The sequence below is a fragment of the Octodon degus genome, unplaced genomic scaffold (assembly GCF_000260255.1).
Source record: "Octodon degus isolate 3935 unplaced genomic scaffold, OctDeg1.0 scaffold00104, whole genome shotgun sequence".
NCBI classification, from domain to species: Eukaryota; Metazoa; Chordata; class Mammalia; order Rodentia; family Octodontidae; genus Octodon; species Octodon degus.
The window spans coordinates 6,811,289-6,830,070 of record NW_004524680.1 but is presented as its reverse complement, the minus strand read 5'-3'; the positions used below and the strand labels follow the sequence as shown (position 1 = coordinate 6,830,070).

Genomic DNA, 18,782 nt, shown 5'->3' with positions numbered 1-18,782 from the left:
AATCTGTACAGCAATTTTGGGAGTATGGCCATCTTCACAATGTTGGTTCTTCCTATCCAGGAGCATGGAATATCTTTCCATTTTCTGAAATCCTCTACTATCTCTTTTTTAAGAGTATTGTAATCTTCCTTGAAAAGATCTTGTACCTTTATTTTTAAATCACTATCTCCCCTGCAAAATCCTGTTTGAAAATGGGGAACATGTAACTTTCAGCTGTGAGAGTAGCTGGGCTAATCGAGCCTAAGCCATTTAAATAAAGCCTAAGCCATTTAAAATAAAGCCTAAGCCATTTAAAATCTTAGAGTAGCTTTGGATAAACATTTACTCAATTCTACCAGCAGCTTTCAAGTACCACAAGCATTTAAGCAATAATAGCTTAAATTTGCAAAGTGTAAAAATTCTGCAAGTAAAAACAAAACTTAGCTTTACTAGGATATAGCAGATATCAGTTATCATTTCCTGAAGTAATTTTTTAAAAATATGAAGTTTTGAACTTCTAGGCTGCTAAGACATAATTTCTGGTTTGGTTTACATACATTTACAACAATTTAATGTAACAGTCAAGCATACAAATTAATTTCATTACCAAGGAAGTGCTTATTCCACTGAGCCATCTCCCTGGCCTCTCAGAAATATTTTAAATATTCTAAATTTTGTGATACCTAAGCACAAGTTAACACCCAGACCAATATATGTGTAGAAAATCCTTACTAAACCTATACACATGAGTAACAATTTATACTAATTTATAGGTCATTCTTGAGTTAAATGCAAATTAGAAATGAAGCATCATTCCACTACAAGTCTACCCAGACAAAAAGTTTACTTGTTGATGATCATATATAGTTTTAAGATACTTATCAACACATTTAACCACTGATTAATACAACTAAATTTAAATTTTTTTCTTCAAACTTCATATTCTAGATACAAAAGTTTAAGAACCAGTAGTGTTTCAGAGTCAGTACTTCATTAATATTTCATTGTACATCAAGATAAATTAACAATGAATTAGTTCTGAAAAGGGCATGGCAGGTTACACCTGTAATCCTAGCACTCAGGAAGATGAGGCTGGAGGACCCTGGGAGTCTGAGGCCAGACAAGGCTACAAAGTGAGTTAAAGGCCAGTCTAAATTGCACAGGGAAACCCTGTGTCAAAAGGACAAAAACAAAAATAACAAAAGAATGACTTAGTTCTGAGTATCTGAAGGTGTAATACTTACTCTAATACTTCATAGTTGGACTTCTTCTCTAGTGCATTGCCCCGCATCTCCCAATATGATCGTCTAAAATTAGGGAAGATAAAAGTTTATGTTTACATTTAAGGAATACCTCTATTGTTAAATGATAAAAATTAAGGATTACTGTACAATAATTCAGAATTTTCTCACACTTCATTGAAGACTTTACTATTAATCTTACAAGGAAGAAAAAGTCCCTGGAAAGTTTTGAAAAATAACGAAAACCATTGATGAATAAAGACCCCTTCAGCGATGCGGCGGCGCCCCTCGCTGGGCCGCGGAGGCGGTGCGGAGGAGGCAGCAGCAGAGGGGCCGCCCGCCAGCGTGGCCATCTCGCGCCCACGGCAGGCCCGGAGCGCGGACCCCGTGGGCCGCGCGCAAGGGCTAGGGGGCCGGAAAGATGTTTAGCTTGGAGGGTGACTTCAAGACGTGGCCCAAGGTGTCCCTCGGCAGCGCGAGCAAGAAGAAAAGGCTTCTCTTTTACATCGCACTCAGGAAGAGAGAAGAAAGGCAATGATTGAAAAATGCAATACTTATCCAGTCATTTATTCGAGGCTACAGAGACAAAATAGCAATACTCCCTCCAGAGAAGCGCATTTGATCGCGGTGTCAGCGCGGCACAGCGGGGCGGCACCGTCTCCCTTGCCAGGGGTCCCAGCCTTACTGTCCTGGTGAGGCAGCTTCTGTTCTTCTATAAGCAGAGTGAGGACTCAAAGCGTCTGATATGGCTGTACCAGAACTTAATCAAACATAGCTCTGTGTTTGTCAAGCAGCTGGACCGATCTGAGACTGACGTGCCTGTTTCCGATCAAGAGGCTGATGGGCCTCTGCTGCAGGTTGCTGCAGAACTGTACTGACGACAGTTTGAATGTTGCTCTCCCAAAGCGGATGCTTGAGGTGTTTTCCTCTGAGAATACTTACCTGCCTGTCCTGCAGGATGCCAGCTACGTTGTGTCAATCACTGAACAAATATTGCACTACATGATTCACAGTGGGTATTATAGGTCTCTTTATTTGTTGATTAACAGCAAGCTTCCATCAAGTATTGAATATTCTGATTTGTCTCGAGTTCCTATAGCAAAAATTTTGTTGGAGAATGTCCTAAAACCACTGCACTTTACGTACAGCTCCTGTTTAGAAGGTGCAAGGCAGCAAGTTTTCTCAGCCTTCACAGAAGAGTTTCTGGCAGCGCCTTTCACAGAGCAGCTCCTTCACTTCGTCATTCCAGCATTAGCAGATGTACAGACCACTTTCCCTTACGCACCCTTTCTGAATGCACTGTTGTTACTAGAGAGTACATGTTCAAACAGGAGTGCTGGAGCACCATGGCTTTTCTATTTTGTTTTAACTGTTGGCGAAAATCATTTGGGAACACTCGCGGAGGAGGGACTGCTGTCTACCTGCACGTGCTCCAGACCTTCCTCTTGCAGCTGCCTGTGACACCTGCTGGCCACGACACTTCCAGTGACTCCGAGGATGAGAGTGAGGAGGCCAGCCAGCCTACCACTCCAGTAAACACCATCTGCTGCCATGGCTGCTCCTGGGCGCTTTTCTAGTTATGTTCTGGTTTGGGTTAGGGCGTATCTTGTGATAAGACACTGATTTGAATCCCAAGTACACTTTGGAGTGGTTCCATTTCCAGGTGAGTCACGTTTTCAGGGTGTCAGGAGGTACAGGGTGAGCGAGTACTACGCTTACAATGCAGACAGCTGCTCAGTGTGCCTGGAGCCAGAGTGAGCCAGAATAAACAAGAACAGGGTCCCTGTGGGCATGAGGGGCGCGCCTGAAAACGTCCTGCTGGGTGCTGGAACTGTCACATCTGCCACCACACAGAGCTGGACAGACTCAGGGCTGTACCGCTGTAATCCTAGCTACTCTGGAGGCTGAAGCAGGAGGAGCACAGGTCGAAAGCCAATTTGGGCGACTTGCCAAGACCCTGGAAACACGGGTGAGTGGGATAGCACCTGCCTAGGATGCACAGTTCAGTCCCTAGAACTACAAAAAAAAAACCCCAAAACTCAGAACTATATGACCAAAAAAAAGTATGAATTTTGTTGTGTGTCCAGAACAACGTATTTTTGTAGCTGAAATACAGATAAAATTTGTCTGTAGAGGAAAGTTCATATTTGAACAATTATCTTCTAGAGAATCTGTAAAAGTAAAAAATTATTTTTCTACAGTGTGCTTGGTGTCCACATACTGCTGAGGGTGTAGGCTTTGTCAGGTAGGGAGTGACAGGCTTTCCTTGAGGGTATCCCCAGGGCAGCAGGCATGCAGGCTCCTACACAGAAGCACCAGGCAAGGCTTAGCTGGGCTGTGGCAGAGCCCCAGCTCAGCACACGAGAGGCCCTGCACTTCCCGTTGCCCAGATGAACGAGAGATCTCATCATTGGTTGTGCCAAGTGTCACTCTACTGGATTTTTTTAAAAAAATAGGTACAAGCTTTGAGGTCTACTTCTGTCCAGCTCTAGTTCTCTTTTCAAACTTCTTTATGTTTCCTTGGCCTTGGGGGTTGTCCTTTTGCTCCTGCCTGCCTTGAGTTGAGAAGCCGTATGGTCAAGTTGTGAACTGGGAATCATTTCTGGCTCTGTCCTTTATGTGCATGTTTATATGCTGCTTTTCTGTCCAGTGATTCTCATCCTGCAGAATTTTATTTGGTTGTGTAACGTTTTCAGATTCAGAGTTTACCCTTTATAATAAAGTTTTGTTTCACGGCTAAATAAAGACTCCTTTGTACTGCTCCTACCTACCGTATTTCAAGACAACCCAACTTCAGAGCAATTTCCTGGTCCACTTGATCAGCTATCTCTAACATGTAGTCACTCTTCACCTGTAATAAGAGGAACAGAAAACTGCTATTTTTTAAAGGAATATATCTTTAATGTATTCAAAAGTGTTTACCATAGTCTACATATTATTTACACTTCATTAATAGCTCTGCTTTATTCTTAGTTTTATTTCCAAAATCTAGTACCTAACCATCCATTTATTTGATTAATCTACAGACTAGGGACTGGACAATAGCTTGGTGGTCTAAGCGTGTGCCTGGCAGGTGCAAGGACCTGGGTTCAATCCCCGATACTACATGTGATGCCAGCCAGAGAACCCTAGGTATGCCGTGCCGGTCACTGAATCAGCATGGTGGTAAAGGGGAGGCTGAGACAGGAGGATCACTATGAATCTGAGCTGTGTAGTGAGTCCCTGTACTACATAAATAAATAAATATTTAAAAATATACAGACCAATAATAGCTTCAAGGCTAATATAAAGAAGTTAACCAGAAATGATTCCTATAAACATATTCAATCAAAAGTGTTAATGGACTGACAGGAGCATCTGTGAACAATTGATAACACAAAGGCACTTTCTTTCTTTTTGGTGGAACCAGGGATTGAACTCAGGCCCTTGTGCTTGCCAGTGAAGCGCTTATTCTACTGAGCCATCTTCCTGGCCTATGTACTTCAAAGTTTAAATACGGACATTTTCCTTATATATTACCATTAAGAGATCAACATCTGTGATTGACTTATGAGGACAAGGAGCACTCATTCTGTCAACTTCAAGTAAAATGTTATCTGCATCTTCCACGGAACATCTGTTTTATCAAAAACAACACTCAACAACATTATGAATTTCATAAACACAAAAATTTGTGGAAATTTGTTTTATCTCTTATTGTATAACTACTTTTATAATAACTTCAGTTGTGCCCCTTGGTCCTCAAAGTCTAATTAATTACTCTGGCTCTTTAAAAAATTTATATTGTACCAACCATCTTTTTGTCATACTTGCTGTTGAGCTACTGGAGAAATACAAAATAAATTTCACCAAAACAAAACAAAAATTTCACGTTAAGTTCTTGATAACAAACCTTAAACAAACAACTAAAATTATGTGGAAATTTAACAACGGTCACCTAGTAAGATCTTATGTACAGCAATCTCATACTTTATCTAGTTACTGTCTTTGTCACAGAGAGAAGACAGATGGGAATTCTCTCTTTAACCTACCAGGAACTTGGAATTTCACTTGCACATGCACCCATCTATCAATTTCTCTTTTTCTTGTTCTTCTTTACCTTTTATTTTATTTATTTATTTATTTATTTATTGCAGGACTGGGGATTGAACTCAGGACGCTGCGCTTGCCAGGCAAGTGCTTATTCTATCGAGCTATCTCCCCAGCTCCTTCTTTACTGTTTAGTAGTACAGGAAATTGAACTTACAGCCTTTACCACAGGACTTCATCCCTAGGCCTTTTTTCCTTTCTAAATTTGAGCCAAAGTCTCACTACACTGTCCAGTGCTCAACTTAAAATCCTCCCACTTCAGCCTTGCAGACTCCTGGGATAAGAGGTATGTGCCACCACATCCAGCACCATTCCTTTCTCTTATGGCAAGAAAAAATATCCTCTATCCAGCAATGAACCACGTGTGGTATTTCTGGTCTAAATGCGACTTCCTCACAAAAACTTTGTTTAAATTCCGTATATCCCTGTAATGCCAGCATAGAGTAGTGGAGGATGCCTGCAATGTGAGCACTCTGTGTGGGTAAGGAAAAATGCATATTTGAGACCAGCTTGGTTAACTTAGCAAAAGCTTGTCCTAAAATTTTAACAAAGGGATGCAGCTCAGTGTGAAGGCCCTTCATTAACATCTAAAACCTATGTAGTAAGTATCTACTGAATGAATAAGCAGGCAAATGAATAGTCTCACACTGGGGTTTAAGTATCTGTGATAATTGTTAATTCCTACAGATGAGATTTACAAGCAATAATGGTTTTTATGCTTGACACATAATAGGCACTTAAAATTATATGAAACTGAAGCATTCACTCTACTAAGTCAAGTAAAACCTTTATTTCTAGAGTCATTTTATTTATACTGGTTCTTTCTTTTATAAAACAAAAGGCCCAATTTTTAAAACTCAGTTTTTGTTATTTATGGTCAACTGTTTTCTTACTGACACAAAATGTAAGCCCAAAGAAATAGGAATTTGCAGAGAGCACAAGAAACACAGAGCGCAAGAGCTCCTCAGTGGCTCTTAAGACACTTGGTGCAGACTCCAGAGGGGCTACATAGACCCACAGTGATAAGTTGATGAGGATGACTCTCACAAAACTGCCTAGAAGATTTTAGTCACTATAATTTCTAAATACTTTTCACAGGTGGAAAATATGATCCAGTGCTATATTTCATTCATCAAGCCACATGAGTATGATTTGCAAAAATGAAATAATGGTTGGTAATTTAACAACTATTAAGGAAAATCTAGCTTCTGAGCATGACTTCAAATTTCTACAAGATGTTCCTCTTTAAATTTGTATTAGTACATGCTTGGCATATATAATGATTTCATCTACCATGGCGAGTTAGTATGTGTACATAACACATCTTAATTTTTTTTATCTCCCCTCCCCCTTCCCATATGCAAACATCTGTCTCTTTCACATTCTCTTTTATTTTGCTTTTTATTTATATTTTGGATCTCACATATAAGAGAAATCATGTGATATTTCAGCTTATGTGACTGAAATATTTCACTTAATATAACATTTTGCTTAATGAATGATTTTATATATGACAGCGGTCCTGTAAGATTATCAATTGGTGGAGCTGTTCCTATTAAGAACAGTTACGTGAGGTTTGCACAGTGACAAAAATGTACCTCAGATGCATTTTTTCAGAACATACACATGCTATTAAACAGTGCATGGCTCTATTAACACTTTCAAGCATATACATGAATATGTATTTTCAAATATACATACCATGTTAAACTGACTTATGTGTATCATCTCATTTTTTTTAAAAAAATGTATTTAGCACAGGGTCTATAGGGTCTCACTACACAGATCGGACTTGTAGTGATCCTCCTGTTTTCAGCCTCCCAAGCACTGGGATTACAGGTGAGTGCTACCACACCCAGTCTCATTTGCCTTCTCAGCACACCCTGGGGGCAAGGCTGGCACGGCACACAGGGCATTGAACCCCACTCCCTGTGTCTGCCTTAGCAGGTGCTTTAGTCCATGTATCATCGCATTTAATCTTCTCACCACCATGAGGGAGAACTATTGTTATTCTGCTTACAGTCTCAGAAAAGCCTAAAGAAACCAATTAAGAACTGTTTTAAGAAAGCATGTTCCTGAGGTGTAATTAGATCATTTAACTCGTGAGTTTTTGAAGAATCATTTAAGTCCTGTTCTTTAATTATTGTTTTTTTTTAAATCACAGGGTACTTTACAAACACATACATTGAAAGTTGTGTAATATTTTTGTTTGCATTTGTCTCATCTTAAGAGAGCAAAACCTATACTGTGTTTTAAGATGCCTAATCTAAAAACAGCAGCAGATTCAACTCTTCTAATATGTGAATGTTTTCATTTTTATTATGAAATATATCAATATTGAAAGGTATAGCAAATAATATAATGGATATCTGTAACACCAACAGATTTAAGAATGTTAACATTATGCTATATTATTTCAAATATTTTTGTAATATTGAACATTAGTGATACATTTAAAAGTCCCTCTTGTATCCATCCTATTCTACCAATTCTCAATTCTCCACAAAGGTAACCCTAATTGGAAGTTGATGTTTATTCTTTTTGTACATGGTTTTACATCTTTTTCTGCTTATGTATGTATTCATAAACAATGTGTGGTCTTTTATGTTTAAAGCTTTACACAACTGCTGTCCTCTTAATGTGTATTCTACAACTTGGATTTTTCACTAACTTTAAAGATGTATTCACATTACTGATGTAGATCTTTTTTTTTTTTTTTTTAAACTACGTTGTATTCCAATGTGTATACACCTATTGGATATTTGGACTATTTCTATTTTGTATGTGGTATATAAAGTAAATATGGCAGAGATTTTAGAAGAAAAGTTATTTTAGGATTATATTTGTAACATGAAGCTTACTTCAAGGTCTATGATAATATGAATGACACAAAATAAACACTTTACAATTGAAGGAATAAAATTGTGTCTATTTTGGACAGCTAAAAAAAAAAAGAAAGAAAGAAAGAAAGAAAGAAGAACTTTTTTTTAATTTAACATGTACTTACATGGAACCAGGTATCTGCTACACTGAGGGTTTTTTGGTTTTTTTTTTTTTTTTTTTTTGTGGTACTGGGGATTGAATACACTAAGTATTTTATACACATCATTCCTAATCTTGATAATAACTCAAGGTAGGTCTCAAGGTAGGGTTAATATTATGGTAGTAATTCATACATAAAAATCAGAAAACTTAACTGCTGGGCATGGTGTCACGTGCCTGTAACCCCAGCACTTGAGAGGCTGAGGTTAAGAAGATCACCTGTGAGTTTCATGTCAGCCTGGGAGACAAAATGAATTCAACTGCAAAGTGAAATCCTGTCTCCAAAAAAACCAAATTAAAAAAAATTTAAATTAAAATAAAAATCACAAAACTTCCATTTTTTAAAATCAAAGAATGAATTATTTTTTTTTGGCCAGCTCAGCCCACCCTAGGGGTGGGGCTAGTGAGGCATGTGGTGCTGGGGATCGAACCACAGTGCCTAAGCAGGTGCTTTAGACCACTGAGCTATCTTGCCGGCCCAAAACTCCCACTTTCATAGGGTCACATATACAAATGTTAATGACAGGATTCAAAATTCAGATTTAGCAGTTTTTAAGAATCAGGCTCCAGTTTGTACCCTACAGCTTCTCATGAATGTTCACAGTGCAAATATTTACTACCAAAGTAGAACATACCTTCTCTATGCTTGTATGCTTGTTATGTAATACAATAGCTTTACATGCATCTCTTGGCTTGTTTATCACTATCACTGCATTTTTCCCCTCTACTGTAATTACTGTTTATTAACTTTGCAAAATCCTTTCAAGAAAATAATGCCAATTAACAAAGGTGTAGCTGAGTGGTAAAGGACTTGCATTGCATTCATGAGGCCCTGAATTCAATCTCTAGGATCACACTCAGATACAAAGACCTTTGAAAAAAATACAGTCAGAATAATTTGTTTCTATGTAAATTTTCTAATTAAAAAATAAGATAGATTGGGGTAGCTCAGTGGTAGAACACTTGCCTAGTATGTGCAGGTCCTGGGTTCAATATCTAGCACTACAGGGGTCATAGACAAGATAGATTTAGACTGTTTTCATTAGGCTATGATTGTATTTATGCCTATGTTTTTTTAACCCTACTGTACAATACAATTAAGTACAGGTTTTAATATAACATAGATCATATTCTCTATCACAAAATACTAATTGTAAATTATTGCAATTTATTCTATGTGTCAGCATAGTACTCTGGCTACTATACAAATTTACCAACTAGAAGCAAAATAACTTACTAGCAGAAGGAAACAATGGGCCTTCAAGGGACTGACAAGGAGGAAACCAGATGAGTTAATCAGTGAGTGCTCAAAGCAAGTCATTTAGCTCTCAGAGCTTCCCTAGCTCACCTGTTCACTCTGACTGGTCATATCAGAGTGAAGTATCTTTTGTACAGAAGGAACACAAGATAGTTTTTAATTAAAACTGACTTAATGTTTCACTTTTCATAAACTATGAAACTACTCAAATTAAGGATTAGGCTCTTTCTTAGAGAGGCAAGCACTTTGTCACAATTGAAAAGTATCATTTAACACGGTACTAATTACACATTCATAATTTGACAAACCCTGGATGCCTGTCATATGCCAAGATACTCTAGTGGAAAAAAAAATACGTGGAACTTACATAAACTAATGGTGAGATTCCTGACTAGAAATTATACTACTAAGTTATTGTGATAAAGTCAGCATGGTACTGGCAAAAACAAAACAAAGACCTGAGGATCAATGGGACAGATCAGAAGATGCAGACATAACTACAAACATTCTCAGCCACCTTATCTTTCACAAAGGGGCCAAACATATTCACTGGAAGAAAGAAGAATTAGAGATTCTTCATGTGGAAAGCCAGTTTTTCCAGCACCACTGAATTAGAGATTACCTTCTCTAATCAGTGGTGCTGGAAAAACTGGCTTTCCACATGCCAAAGGCTAAAAACAGACCCATGTCTACCACCATGCACAAAACTACAGTCAAAATGGATGAAAGATTTAAATATTAAAACTGAAACACTAAATCATCTGGAGGAGAAAGTAGGTAAAAATCTTAAGGACATAAGGGTAGGTAGTTTATGAACAAAATCAAATTACACGCCCCACACTACATTCCTAGTGGAAAAGCCCAGACATTTAAAAGAACTGGGGTGTCACTTTATATTCTTTATCTACAAACAGCTTTAGTGAAGAACCTAGAAAGCTAAAGATTATTATCTTTTAAAATAAGTCTGAGGACCTAATTACAAGTTGGATTTTTTTGTACTAGGGATCAAACTTGTTTTTGCCAGGCAGGCACTCATGCCACCATCTCCCTGACCTTCCTCTCCTTTCTATCTCCTTCAATTTCCACATCTCCTTCCCATCCTTTCAAAGAACATAATCCTTTGATGTCTTGATCCTTTGTATTATTTTCTTGTCTCAATGTCAATTTCTGTTCTTATCTTTATATAATTTTTTCCTTCTATTAGCATGAGTTATGGATTATTCTTATCTTTCTAGGAAAAGAAATGCATTAGGTTATTTGGAGAATATGCTAATGTTCTTATGTGTGCATTTACATCTGTCAACTTCCTTCTTAAAACTGCTTTCCTTGTATCCATAGGTGTTGTGAAGCTGTGCTTCTGATAGCTTCTCCTGCTTGTTTTTGGGCTCCAGTTGAATGGAGTATCCCTTTTCATCCTTTTACTTTCAGTCTAGGTACCTCTTTTGGATGGGGTGTGTTTTGTGAAGGTGACGTATGGATCCTCTTTGTTGGTTTGACCTAATCTGCCACACTGTGTCTTCTCACTGGAACTGAGACCACTGATACTGAGAGTTACCACTGTAAGGTATTTACTGAATCCTGTCATCCACTATTTTTTCAGTGCTGACTGCTTTTTTCCCTTTTTGCTTAATTATCTGGTTTGGTGTCCACTTTCTTTTAAGGATTTAGGTGTTGGTGGCTACCTTGTCTTTATGTTTTCCCTTAGTATTTTTCATAATGCTCGTTTAGGGGTCACATATTTCTTTAGCATTTCTCTGTAATAGAAGTCCTTACTTCTCTGCCAACTTTGAAAGCTGATTTTGCTTTAGAAGTCTGGGTTGACAGTTAGCTTCCTTTGGAACTTAAAAAGTCTTCATTCCAAGCTCTCCTGACCTTTCAGGTTTATGCTGAGAAGTCCAGCTTTTCGTTATTCTCTCCTTTTGCTGAATTTCTGGTTGTGCTTCTTTGGGGTCCCACACATTGCTCATACTTAAAACACTGAACTCCTCCCTAGATATGGAAAAAATAAAGTATTTATACCCTTGGAATTATAATTTTTTTACTTCTAATTTTTTCCTTTATCCCTATTTTTCTTTTTTTAAGTAATCTAACAGGTGTTTGGTACAGCTTGCATGGTGTGGTATCTGGCCATTTTTAGAGTGTCAGTGAGTGTATGACCTACTACATACACACTGTCTTGCCACACTGTCCTCATACTGGTCAAGTTTGCTGCCTATGCTTTCCACTGAATTTTTATTGTATCTCTCATATTATTGCCTTTTTAACTCAGTTTATTGACTGTTTCTTCTTTAAGCTTATTACACATTATATTGGTAAAATCTTTTACCTGCTTAACTGAATCTTTTTTGAGCTCATTAAACATCCTGTGTATTTGTGTGTTTCTTTTATTTCTTCAAACATTTGACCATTTGGTTTTTGAGCTTTTTGCTATAGCTTCCTCTACTTCTATGTTCATGAGATCAATTTTTCAGAAGTTACAGGTCTGAAGGTCATCTTGTTGCCTTGCTTTGTCATATTCCTACTGTTTTTGCACTTATTGGTTCAAGACCATTTAGAAGAGGGAAACCGTCACTACTTGTTAAGATTCAGGCTCCCTATAATGCATCATTGGTTTTGGTTATGTTGTGGTGTTTATACTTCTCTTCCATCTATATAACATATAGATATTCCTTAATAATCTGCCTATTTAATGACTTATGTCAAAGGGCCATTGTTCAGACTTATGAACCCCTGTCTGTCTTTTTCTTTTGCACAGTTCTATACATCTGGTTTCTATAGCCTTATTGTGTTTTGTTTTATTATGAAGTATAAATCTAAGTCATTCCATAACTGTGGTTGTATTCTGCTGATTATACTATACAGTACAGTACAGTAGCTTTATGTTCTGTTATACACTCTAGTACTACATGTAAGAGTTACACAAATAGAAACAAAATCATAAAATTGGAGTTTCCTTTGGCCACTTCACTGTTCTCAATATTGTAACATATATGCTATTTCAAATTTTTCATTTAGTGACCAATTCATTTAACAACCTAATCTCAGGACCACAATTCAATCATTAAATGAGGAAACATCCGTAACATTTGAGCATCTTCCTAATATCCAATCTTCTTCTAGGGACTTGGTGCCCAGCACTACTCAGACAAGAAAAAATGAACTACAGTAATGCTGACAGAATAAAGGCAAACCAGAAATCAGCATACAGTTAAAACCAATTAAGAGCAAAAACTAAGCCATCATTAATAAAAGAAATAGTCAAGGTAAAAACTGTTATTGACATACCATAAAAACCATAGTATAGCTACAACTATACCATCCCTAACCAAAAGGAAAAAAAAAAAAAAAAACAAACCTGCAATAATAATGTAGATAGGCTGGCGAAATAGCTCAATGATCTAAAGCACCTCCTTAGGCAAGCTTAGGCAAAGTGCAGAGACCGCAGTTCACTCCCCGGCACCACATGCCACACCAGCCCCACTCCCAGGGTGGGCTGAGATGGCCACAAAAAAAAAAAAGAAAGTACATACAAAGATAAACCAATATTAATGTGTAGTAAATAACTACTGAAAGCAACTATATCTCCATTAACATTAAAAAAGCACTCAGCAATATTAGTTTAATCAATCAAATGTTGTAGCTAAAATTAATACAGCTTAATAGTAACAAAAGTGGAGGAAGGAGAAAATGAAAGAAATCAAACTTGAAAAAGAATGAGAAAGGTAAGATAAAAACTTAAAAGGAAAGTTCACAGAATTAAATAACAGAAAGACAAAAAAATAATGCAAACAAAGAGTAAAGCACAGGTCTGGAAAATGGCTCAGTAGAATAAGCACTTGCCTGGCAAGCATAAAGGCCTGAGTTCAATCCCTGGTTCAAAAAAAAAAAAAAAAAAGACAGAGTAAAGCACAGCAAAAAGAAAGAAAAGATGACAAAAACAAAAGGAAAAATAAAAGGTAAAAGAGAAGTAAGTCTAAAATTTCTCTGCATTTTTGGGTAAGTGGTTTCATTCCATGGTCTCCGGTATTAGAATCAGATATGGTAAGGCAACAGTGAGGCCTATTTTGTTTCCATGCCCATTTTTTACTGGGTGAATGCTGAGTCTTGCCCTATCTTTCCCACTGAGCACTGTTAATCAATGGTGTAGTGTTTACTTTAGGGGCTATATTCACTTCAGCATCTCTTAGTATTTCTGTCCTGTGTGCCCCACATTATTGCTGCCTATGACTACATATATGACCTCATGAGGTGCCTCCACTGCTGCAAAGGACCCTCTGTCCACATAACCTGTGATATGGCAAATGTCCAAGTTGAATCCTAGCCCTGGTTGCAACTAGACCACTTGGGTCTATGTGGGAAGTAGGTAGCAAGAGAGGCTAAATAGTCTACTGACTTACTGTCACTGCTTTTAGTTCCAGTATCCTCAGAAAACAACAACAAAAACCCCACACACAATTAGCTGAATTTTTCACCACAGAAGTGGCTAACACACCCTTCACAACTTGAGCTGTCCACTGATTAAACTTCTCAGGTGATCTGCAAATAGACCACTCCTCCTCATCTGTCTCTGGTCTCCCACCCTGTCAGAGTGGTATGGTGACCCTAGAGTTCCTGAAGTGTAGTTTTTCTGTGTTATCTAACTCCTGGAATAGCCTTTTTCTTTTCTTTTTAGCTTGGTCTTATAAACCTGTTCCTTCCCAAAATGGCTTGTGATTCTGACACTCCTAAGTATGGTGGATACTGCAGTGAATTTCTTCTCCAGTTCTAGCCTGCCATATGGAAAGAATCACTTTCAGAGTAAAACCCCACGCTGTATTTTCTGTTTAAAGCAATGATAGCCTCTTCTTTGGATTAGTGCTGCCCATCTGTTGTTTTCTCCCTAGACTCTTTGGGTTTACCTTGTATTACCAAGAGCTGTATTAGCATTCCAGATTGCTTTGTTCTTTTTCTACCTTTTCTTAGTTTCCTCACTGGCTCTTTCTTGATTCCTGGAGCTTTACTTTTTCTCTTTGCTAAATTGTTTTTCAACTATTAAGACAGTCAGTATTTTGCTGTCAGTCTTTCCTTTTCTATTTTCAATTTCTCTTTCTTTCCTAAAGTGTTCTAATAAAAGCACTTCTGCATACCTAAAACTATGGCCCATACTCTTAAGCAACAACTGTTCAAAAACATGACCACCAGTTTGACGAGATAATTTATACACAAGCAGTGATGATGAAACATATACAGTAACCTCGGTACATGAACCTTTTTTTTCTCAATTTTTTTTTCCTGTATATAGTGCAGGGTCTACAGGGTCTCACTTTGTAGATCTGACTTATAGTGATTCTCCTGTTTTCAGCCTCCCAAGTGCTGGGATTACAGGCGTGTCACCATACTCAGTCTCAATGTGCCCTAAGGGCAGGTCCGGCACACCACAACAGGGACCAAACTTCACAGTTTTGTTTGCAAACAGAAGTGTCTGGCAAAAACTTTTTGTTTGTGGATTCTACATCTGGTTACCAATACAACTGTGGTCATTTTTCCCACACAAACACAAATATGGCCATCTTTTCCAGAATCATAAAATGAATTAAGCTTATAAACCAAGGCACCATTGTATAATTGAGGTCTGTCAGTTATTTAAAATAACTGAGTGAGCACTGTTCATCTACAAGGTAAACACTTTAAACAGCCAAGCTCAGGTGAGAGTCCCTAGTTTATAAAGTTCTGTACATGCTGTGAAGTCATCAAGCATTTCCTATGCAACTCTATGGACAGTTAACACTTGAAAGCTTTTACTTGGTTTCCTCTGGACTATGCACCACACACCCTTTCTTGTTGCAACAACAAATGTAACTTCTGAGTCCTATAAATCCTTCTGATGACTCACTGGACATGAAAGTAATCTGACAACCCTCAAGAGAGGAATGTTTCTGCAAAAGTTTGTCAGAGGCTGAAAGTTGGAATAAAATAAAATTTAAAATATTTCCAGGGGACAGATATACCATCAGAAAATAGCCATCTCTCTCTTCCTATTTCTACAATCTTTTGCATGCAAAAGAATGATCAAAAATTTAAGTTGAAGAGTGAAATTATGACAGAGCTTACCTAAATCTGCATTAGCCATGAATGTTTCCCTTTGAATCACTGATAGAGAAGTGGAAAGGAGGAAATGTGTACAATTAGGTCCACTGAACAAAGACAGAAAATATGTCTTCAATAAGAGATACACGGGAGCTGGGGAGGTAGCTCAGTGATCTAAGTGCCTGCCTGGTAAGTACAAGGACGCAGAGTTTGATGCCCAGTCGGCCCCGGTTCTGGGGTGAGCCCTGTTGGTCACTGAAACTGGGTGTGGTGATGTATGCCTGCAATCCCAGTGTTGGAAAGGCTGAGACAGGAGGGTCACTATAAGTCCGAGCTGTAAATAAACATATAAATAAAATAAATCATTTAAAAAAGAGAGATGTAGACCTCTATTTAATTATATCCTCCAGTCTGGAAAATGGTAGCTGATAACCCCCACACTAACATACAGGGTTTTAAACTAAAACTTCACACTTAGAGCTACAATTTCAAAATATGCTTTAACTGAAAGCTTCAAGACCAAAAATGTAAAGAAGGAAATTAGAAAGCTTGATCAATAAGAAATAAGTATGTTCTGGAACCTTGTGTATTTCTACAGGCAAAGTTGTAATCTATATCACAGAGTTAAGTTATGGTTCTATTTTCTTCAACTTCCTCCTGAAAATTAAAAAAAAAAAATCACTGATTAAGACCCAACAGATAAATATACTCATTTTATATCTAAAAATAAGTGTAGGAACAATGAGGACCTTTGTCAGACCAAGGCATGTTAAGGTTCTGAAAAATTCAACAGTGCCAAATTATTTCTATACTATTTAAACAACTTTAATGCAGATTTAGTTAACATGACAACTCTTAACTAAACATAGACACAGCCCTTTAAAAAAACTATCTGCACAAAAATGACTACTAAATACAACTTATATCAATGAATGTTAACTAAGACAAACAGCAATGTTATATGGTAAGGGAAAAAAACGACTGCAGAATGAAATATTTTTCTTGCTTTCTAAAGAGACCTAAGATTTATGAATAAATTACTTTTTTAGACTAGCTCTACAGTGAATGGTATTATAATAAGCTTAAAGTTTGTTTTTAAAATGTGCTGACTAATCTTTTGAGATATTAAAAAATGGGTCAAAAGCATTTAGTGCATCATTTGAAATGTCTTACATTGGTCAAGTAGAAGATGAAAATCCACTGTAGCAGGGGGTGTCACTGACGAAAGGGGTGAGGGAAGAAAGGACAGACAGAAAAGACAGATCACCTACAAGGGCCCAGATGAGGAACAATTTTTCTATAAGCTTAGGGAAAATATAGTAGAAACGTCTATCAAGTTACTGAGAGAAAACTAGGAACCCTGGTATGTATATCCAGCAGGGTATCTTTCACACAGGAAAAACAAAACAAAACTAAAGACACAGAAAATTAGAATGACAGAGTTAACATCCTTGAGCAGATATTTATTAATAACCTATATTAAACGATTAAAAAAGCAAAACTGGTAACTTTACAAAAAACTACACACATGCTTGATGATTAAGCAAAGCTAAACAAAACTTTAACTTTGATATCATATGAACAACAGTCTGTAACTACAATGTGAAATTATTTTTGATAGGAATTAAAACCCTGAATAGTTACTTCCATTTCTACCAAGAAGATAGATTAAATGTCCTAAGCAATCTGCTCACTGAAAAAATGATAAATGTTGAACAGAATACTTTTTTAAAAAATATCTTTTGAATGCTTCTTTGAACTGGGAGACAAACTAAGAACATATTCAGGACAATGACAGGAATACAGAGTCCTAAGAACTAAGGTCAGGACTAAAAAAACCCGCACACATTGACTACATATTATAAACCATAACAATTGGTCATAAAAAGTTAGAAGGCAATAAAAAATGTAAATAAAAATGGTTACCCATGTGGAAATAAGAGGGAGGGCAAGGATGTGAGACAGGATACCATCAGGATGATCTTTTCATTGGACCAGTAAAGGACATGGATATTTATTTCACTGTTAAATAACATACTGTACAAAAGAATGTATGTCTTACAGTGCTATAATCTTAGCATTTTAAGAGGCTGAGGTACAAAGATCTCAAGTATGAGCCCAGCCTGGGCAACTTAGTAAGAGTCTGTCTCATAATAAAAATAAAAATCACCTTTATCTTGATTTGAAAATGGTAAATACTAAACCCTCAGCAGCCTGGCACAATCTACAGAATGAAACCGAAAGAATAACTAGACCAGTACATAGCAGGCAATTTTATCTCATTTAATCAATACAATAACCCCGTAGGTGAGTATCACCTATTTCTATTGTAGGTAAGAGACTCTAAAAAGAACTGCAGGTCACAGAGTTGCAAAATGCACAGCACATACATGACAGTATGCTTCACGTGCTATCAAACTTTTATCATTATGCTTTACTTTCTCTGGGTTTTATTAAGACTACTGAGTTAAGTAGTCTTAATTAAGACTACTTAACTCAGTATACCCATTGCAACATGTTTTCTTGATTAAAAAAAAAAAATCTGGATCTAATCACAGACCCAGAAGCAAAGTTTTCCAAAAAGGAAAAACTGGGACAGCCTAGTAACAGTGTCAAATGAACAAGAGAGTTCGTTTAGGTTAGCCCAGGAATTACAAGAAGAATAATAACCAGGTATTTAGGCCTATATTATACATTTGGGAAAGCAGTATCACTTAAAGAGCCATGTATTTTCTCAGTGGGTACATTTTTCCCCCTAAAGTATGCTAATCACACACTATGTCATCTACAAGTTAGAAAATACAATATAGGTTGAGCATCCCTAATAAGAAAATCTGAATTCTACAATGCTCCAAAACCCAGTTTTTTGAGAGCCAACATAATGCCCTTTAATTGTTTTCTCCACAAAATTACTTCTAAATACTATAGAGGATTATCCTATAGAGGATTATTACTATAGAGCGTTTCAGGTTCCAATCAGAAAGATTGCTGTGAGTTCGAGATCGGCCTTGAACTTAGTGAGTTTTAGGTCAGCCTGACTTGCATAGTGAAACCCTGAGTGAGAGAGAGAATGAGAGTGAGAGTGAGAGTGAGAGTGAGAGTGAGAG

At 37.3% G+C, this 18,782-nt stretch overlaps 1 protein-coding gene across 5 annotated transcripts in view; it reads right to left on the bottom strand.

Annotated features, from left to right (window-relative positions):
- Positions 1–18,782, bottom strand: part of Ptk2 (protein tyrosine kinase 2) — a 365,697-nt gene that overhangs the window by 162,442 nt on the left and 184,473 nt on the right. For all 5 annotated transcript variants that reach the window (XM_023723973.1, XM_023723974.1, XM_023723975.1 and 2 more), the window contains 2 exons: positions 3,992–4,071; positions 1,224–1,286 (listed from right to left, as the gene is read on the bottom strand). In XM_023723973.1, the coding sequence (XP_023579741.1) occupies positions 1,224–1,286; positions 3,992–4,071 (143 nt within the window). The remainder of the gene's footprint in view (positions 1–1,223; positions 1,287–3,991; positions 4,072–18,782) is intronic.